The sequence below is a fragment of the Oncorhynchus nerka genome, linkage group LG5, assembly GCF_034236695.1.
Source record: "Oncorhynchus nerka isolate Pitt River linkage group LG5, Oner_Uvic_2.0, whole genome shotgun sequence".
Taxonomy (NCBI): Eukaryota; Metazoa; Chordata; class Actinopteri; order Salmoniformes; family Salmonidae; genus Oncorhynchus; species Oncorhynchus nerka.
In genome coordinates this window covers 16,903,360-16,910,536 of record NC_088400.1, presented here as the reverse complement: position 1 = coordinate 16,910,536, position 7,177 = coordinate 16,903,360, and the positions used below count along the sequence as shown (strand labels likewise).

The 7,177-nt window shown below is 48.5% G+C and overlaps 1 protein-coding gene across 1 annotated transcript; it reads left to right on the top strand.

Moving 5' to 3' along the window:
• The first annotated feature begins 517 nt into the window (after positions 1-517).
• LOC115128129 (beta-2 adrenergic receptor-like) lies at positions 518-6,872 on the top strand. The gene is made up of 2 exons (XM_065018418.1): positions 518-1,031; positions 2,082-6,872. Exon 2 carries the CDS (start codon positions 2,085-2,087, stop codon positions 3,357-3,359), a length of 1,275 nt encoding a protein of 424 aa, XP_064874490.1. The 5' UTR covers positions 518-1,031; positions 2,082-2,084; the 3' UTR covers positions 3,360-6,872.
• The last annotated feature ends 305 nt before the right edge of the window (positions 6,873-7,177 follow it).

Below are 7,177 nucleotides of genomic sequence, written 5' to 3'. Positions count from 1 at the left end.
GACCCTGTGGCCCCGTTCGACAATACCCCCGGACAGGGATAAACAGGCAGGATACAACCCCACCCACTTTGCCAAAGCACAGCCCCCACACCACTAGAGGAATATCTTCAACCACCAACTTACCATCCTGAGTATAGCCCACAAAGATCTCTGCCACGGCTCAACCCAAGAGGGGGGCACCAACCCTGACAGGAAGATCATGTCAGTGACTCAACTCACTCGTGTGACTCACCCCTCCAAGGGTCGGCATGGAAGAGGCAACCTCTCTCAATAGCAAGGCTATACTCACTTAGTCTGTACATTGTCAAGACTTTTCTTCATTATGAGTCAGTTACATTGGTAAAGTATTCTGCCACTGTGTACTCTCTGTTTAGGGCCAAATAGCATTCCAGCATGCTCAGTTTTTTTCTGTCCAATGTTTCAAGTAGCTCTCATTAAATTGTCTCGTAACTTGGTTGGGTCAAATTAGGTTGCTGTCTTGGGGCGATGTGGTGTCTATTTATATTTGTGAATAGAGCCCCAGAATCAGCTGGCTGAGGGGACTCTTCTCTAGGTTCATCTCTCTGTAGGTTGAGGCATCACTTTCCTTTAGGTGGTTGTGGAATTTAACGGCACTTTTCTAGATTTGGATAATTAGTCGCTATAGTCCTAATTCTGCTCTGCATGCATTATTGTCTCCCTCTCAAAGTCTCTCTTCCCCTCTGTTCAAACTCACCTCACTGCAGCCTTCAGCGCTCCCGTCAGGCTAGGCATATGATTGGCTGAGGCCATGCTATGATGTCATCGCTGAATCTTATAAGGGTTCTGACAGACAGCCTGGGAGCGACATTAGCAGAAACACTGCACGGTAGTGAGGGAGAAAGCGAGACAGAAAGAGAGAGAGAGTGACAGAGAGAGCTAGTGTAAGAGGAAAAGAGAGAGAGAGTGACAGAAGGATGTGGGAAACTATACACTGAGGAACTACTCAAACCTGAAGAATACTTTTATGACAACGTGTATGGGAGGTTGGACAGGGACCAAAACCTGTGGAGGTTTGTACATGTATTGTTTATTTGTTTGTTTCTGTCTGCTGTTGTCATGGACAACAGGTTATTTAATGCATGGTTATTTCACTCAAGTTACCCATTGTTATATCCTGAAGGTTCTAAGCCCCTCACGCGGTTTCTCTCTCTCTCCCTCTCTCCCTCTGCCTCTTTCCCTCTCTCTTTACCTCTCTCTTTCCCTCTCTCTCTCCCTCCCTCTTTCCCTCTCTCTCTCCCTCTTTCCCTCTCTCCCTCTCTCCCGCTCTTCCTCTCTCTCCCTCTTTCCCTCTTTCCCTCTCTCCCGCTTTCCCTCTCTCCCTCTCTCTCTCCCTCTTTCCCTCCCTCTCTCCCTCTCTCTTTACCTCTCTCTTTCCCTCCCTATTTTCCTCCCTCTTTCCCTCCCCCTTTCCCTCTCTCTCTCCCTCTCTCTCTCCCTCTTTACCTCTCTCTTTCCCTCCCTCTTTCCCTCTCTCTCTCCCTCTTTACCTCTCTCTTTTCCTCCCTCTTTCCCTCCCTCTTTCCCTCTCTCTCTCCCTCTCTCTCTCCCTCTTTACCTCTCTCTTTTCCTCCCTCTTTCCCTCCCTCTTTCCCTCTCTCTCTCCCTCTCTCTCTCCCTCTTTACCTCTCTCTTTCCCTCCCTCTTTCCCTCTCTCCATCTCTCTTTCTCTCTCCATCTCTCTTTCTCTCTCTCTCTCTCTCCCTCTCTCTTTCTCTCTCTACATCTCTCTTTCTCTCTCTCCCTCTCTCTTTCTCTCTCTCCCTCTCTCTTTCTCTCTCTCTCTCCCTCTCTCTTTCTCTCTCTCCCTCTCTCTTTCTCTCTCTCCCTCCCTCTCTCTTTCTCTCTCTCCCTCCCTCTCTCTTTCTCTCTCTCCCTCTCTCTTTCTCTCTCTCCCTCTCTCTTTCTCTCTCTCTCTCTTTCTCTCTCTCCCTCTCTCTTTCTCTCTCTCCCTCCCTCTCTCTTTCTCTCTCTCCCTCCCTCTCTCTTTCTCTCTCTCCCTCTCTCTTTCTCTCTCTCCCTCTCTCTTTCTCTCTCTCCCTCTCTCCATCTCCTACCTCTAGACAATGGGCAGCTGCACCCCCCCTGTGCCTTCCCTCAACGTCACCGAGTCAGCCAACACATCATGGGCTGGGGCGGCTGGCGGCGAACCAGGTTACAGTGAGGTGGAGATGGTCCTCCTAGGCATGGTTATGTCACTGCTGGTCGTGGGCATCGTGTTTGGCAACATCCTGGTCATCATAGCCATCTACCGGTTCCAGAGACTGCAGAACATCACCAACTGCTTCATCACCTCTCTGGCCTGTGCCGACCTGGTCATGGGTCTCATCGTGGTGCCGTTCGGCGCCTGCTACATCATCTTCAACACCTGGCACTTCGGCAGCTTCTGGTGTGAGTTCTGGACTGCCACGGACGTGTTGTGTGTGACGGCGAGCATCGAGACGCTCTGCGTGATAGCGCTGGACCGTTACCTGGCCATAACCTCTCCGTTCCGCTACCAGTCTCTGCTGACCAAGTGTAAGGCACGCGTGGTGGTCCTGCTGGTGTGGGTGATCGCTGGACTCATCTCCTTCTTACCCATCCACATGAAGTGGTGGATCAGTGACGATGCGGAGGCGAAGGCCTGCATCCAGAACAGCAACTGCTGTGACTTCAACACCAACACAGCCTACGCCATCACCTCCTCCATCATCTCCTTCTACATCCCCTTAGTCGTCATGGTGTTTGTCTACAGCCGCGTGTTCCAGGAGGCCAAGCAGCAACTACGCAAGATCGACCGCAGTGAGGGGCGCTTCCACGCCCATAACAACAACATCGCAGGAGGAGGGGTGGAGAATAACAATGAGAGCCGAGGAGTTGGAGGAGGCTTCAGGAAGACCAAGTTCTGCCTGCGGGAACACAAGGCCCTGAAGACCCTCGGGATCATCATGGGGATCTTCACGCTGTGCTGGCTACCCTTCTTCGTCCTCAATGTGGTGGTAGCCATCTGGAAGGTAGGGGACATCGGACTCGCCTTCAGGATACTCAACTGGATAGGTTACGCCAACTCCGCATTCAACCCCTTGATCTACTGCAGGAGCCCTGAGTTCAGATACGCATTCAAGGAGATCCTGTGCATCAAGAAGGTCCGGTTCCCCAACATAGGGCCTACTAATGGATACGTGTACAGTGGACACAGCTGGCAGAGTGAGCAGCAGGGAGGGAGGAGTAAAGGGAGCTCGGAGGACAGTGACCCAGCTGCAGACGGGAGCTCAGGGAGGGGAGAGGCGGGTGGGGGTGGAGCTGCAGACGGAACGGACCCGAACGGGAACTGCAGTAAAGGGTTAACAATTGTACTTTAACCCCCTCACCTTGCTAAGGGAAGTGAACAACCTTTGGAACAGACAGACATGTTTCACAGTCCATTGTCACTTCACCAAGTCACTGAGATGAGACTGGATGGAAGGATAGAGGGTGAATGGTGAGCTGAGATGAGACTGGATGGAAGGATAGAGGGTGAATGGTGAGCTGAGATGAGACTGGATGGAAGGATAGAGGGTGAATGGTGAGCTGAGATGAGACTGGATGGAAGGATAGAGGGTGAATGGTAGGCGGGTAGCACAGGTGAGACTCGATTGAGGACAGGAGAGGAATTTGTTACATTTCACCAGTAGGTTTGCAAGTTGAATGTATATTTAGAGAGAGAGAGATCATGTAGATTATTTCATCTACCTCACCTTGTTGTTTAAGATATCTATACGTTCTTATCATGTATCATCTAAATATGTCACATTGATTCACTTACCACAGAAACCAGACTGGCTCATAAATCCAAAAGATCGTTTTACTCTGTGTCCACCCATACATGAAATGTATGCACACATGAATGTATGGCATATATCATCATGAATAATTGGTGAGAGAGAGAGAGAGAGAGAGAGAGAGAGAGAGAGAGAGAGAGAGAGAGAGAGAGAGAGAGAGAGAGAGAGAGAGAGAGAGAGAGAGAGAGAGAGAGAGACAGATAAAGAGAGAGAGAGAGAGAGAGAGAGAGAGAGAGAGAGAGAGAGATAAAGAGAGAGAGAGAGAGAAAGAGACAGGGGGAGACCCAGAGAGACAGAGGGAGAGAGAGACAGAGTATGAGATAGAGACAGAGACTGAGAGAGCGAGAGCGAAACAGATAAAGAGAGAGAGAGACAGAGATATACAGAGACAGAGGGAGAGAGAGACAGAGACAGAGACTGAGAGAGAGAGAGAGAGAGAGAGAGAGAGACAGAGACTGAGAGAGAGACAGAGACTGAGAGAGAGACAGATAAAGAGAGAAAGAGAGAGAGAGAGAGAGAGAGAGAGATCCTGGTCCAAATGGACCATGTTCCATTTGTTTTTCCATGGACCATTTCCTTGAGTTTTACACACCATTTTTTGGGGGGGGAGCTGGGCACACGTGGCTTTTTGCATCCAATGACTTAACTGTCAATTGATCATCGCTGCTGTGCCACACCTCCCCTAGCCTTAATGATCTAAGCCAGTGTCACATCAGCCCTCCCATCACCTCTCTCCTCTCGTCAACTCTCTGCTCTATCTTTACCCTTCTACACAGAATATCATTTCCTCTCCCAAGTCTCCGGGTGTCTCTATCAGAAGTCAGTGGTTAGTTTGCGGTTTGTTGACTGGATCTGTCGTTGTCGTTCTGGGAAGTAGCCATGTTTACTGAGAGCAGAGTCAGTAGTTTCCTCAGTGATCGGAGGGAAGGGTACAGACTGACTCCATGGAATAACAAACAGTCTGTGGAACCAGGCCAGAGATAACAGTGTCCCTGTCTCCTGCCCTAGAGGTGCTGCTTACAGGACCCAGGCAGGCTGTGTCTGAAATGACACCCCACGACCCTATCTCTTGCAGTGCTTTTGACCAGGGCGCTATACGGTCAAACCAGGCAACATGCATGAGACAACAGGTGGACTGGGCGATTGAGATGTTTCTAATCAGGGTGTGATCGCTGGTGGGTCTTTGGTTCTCGGTGAAGTTTTTCCAACGTGAACAGAATTCTAGATCGTTCAGGATATCTGTGCAATGATCCGACGAGACAATGACCTATTTCAACAGCTGTTGATGATGTCTGTATCAATTAGTTTCCCTCTCTTTATCTCTTTCTTTTTCTCTGTGTCTATCTCTGTGTCTATCTCTGTAGTTCTCCCTGTATCTATCTCCTCTCCCATTTCTCTCTTTCTCTCTCTCTTTCTTTCTCTCTCTCTTTCTTTCTTTCTTTCTTTCTTTCTTTCTTTCTTTCTTTCTTTCTTTCTATCTCTCTCCCTTTCTCTCTGACTTGTTTCTCACCAGGAAATTCCTGTGTTGTTGCAGGGCTGAGCCCAGTCCAGGCCGATAAACAGGGGATAAATCCATTATCTCTGCTATTTAGTTGGGGAATCAGACAACTCCCTCCCTCCTAAACAACAGTCACATGCAGGGAGCGATCTCTAGATTAGGATGTATAACATTTTCCCAGTATGACAGACGGTTAGCAGGAGGAGCACAGGGCTCAGGTCTCTAATGGGATATCTATTCCCCATACTCCTCTAGCCTCTAATGGGACTTTTATTCCCCATACTCCTCAAGTCTCTAATGGGACATATATTCCCCATACTCCTCAAGTCTCGAATGGGACATCTATTCCCCATACTCCTCAAGTCTCTAATGGGACATCTATTCCCCATACTCCTCAAGTCTCTAATGGGACATCTATTCCTGCTGTTTTAGACATAACCCTGACCAATTCCCCCTGCTGTTTTAGACATAACCCTGACCAATTCCCCCTGCTGTTTTAGACATAACCCTGACCAATTCCCCCTGCTGTTTTAGACATAACCCTGACCAATTCCCCTAGCTGTTTTAGACATAACCCTGACCAATTCCCCCTGCTGTTTTAGACATAACCCTGACCAATTCCCCTAGCTGTTTTAAACATAACCCTGACCAATTCCCCTAGCTGTTTTAGACATAACCCTGACCAATTCCCCTAGCTGTTTTAGACATAACCCTGACCAATTCCCCCTGCTGTTTTAGACATAACCCTGACCAATTCCCCCTGCTGTTTTACACATAACCCTGACCAATTCCCCTAGCTGTTTTAGACATAACCCTGACCAATTCCCCCTGCTGTTTTACACATAACCCTGACCAATTCACCCTGCTGTTTTAGACATAACCCTGACCAATTCCCCCTGCTGTTTTAGACATACGCCTGACCAATTCCCCTAGCTGTTGAGACATAACCCTGACCAATTCCCCTAGCTGTTTTAGACATAACCCTGACCAATTCCCTCTGCTGTTTAGACATAACCCTGACCAATTCACCCTGCTGTTTTAGACATAACCCTCACCAATTCCCCTAGCTGTTTTAGACATAACCCTGACCAATTCCCCCTGCTGTTTTAGACATAACACTGAGCAATTCCCCCTGCTGTTTTAGACATAACCCTGACCAATTCCCCCTGCTGTTTTAGACATAACCCTGACCAATTCCCCCTGCTGTTTTAGACATAACCCTGATCAATTCCCCCTGCTGTTTTAGACATAACCCTGACCAATTCCCCTAGCTGTTTTAGACATAACCCTGACCACTTCCCCCTGCTGTTTTAGACATAACCCTGATCAATTCCCCCTGCTGTTTTAGACATAACCCTGACCAATTCCCCTAGCTGTTTTAGACATAACCCTGACCAATTCCCCTGCTGTTTTAGACATAACCCTGATCAATTCCCCCTGCTGTTTTAGACATAACCCTGACCAATTCCCCTAGCTGTTTTAGACATAACCCTGACCACTTCCCCCTGCTGTTTTAGACATAACCCTGACCAATTCCCCTAACTGTTTTAGACATAACCCTGATCAATTCCCCCTGCTGTTTTAGACATAACCCTGACCAATTCCCCCTGCTGTTTTAGACATAACCCTGACCAATTCCCCCTGCTTTTTTAGACATAACCCTGACCAATTCCCCTAACTGTTTTAGACATAACCCTGACCAATTCCCCCTGCTGTTTTAGACATAACCCTGACCAATTCCCCTAACTGTTTTAGACATAACCCTGACCAATTCCCCCTGCTGTTTTAGACATAAGCCTGACCAATTCCCCAAGCTGTTTTAGACATAACCCTGACCAATTCCCCAAGCTGTTTTAGACAT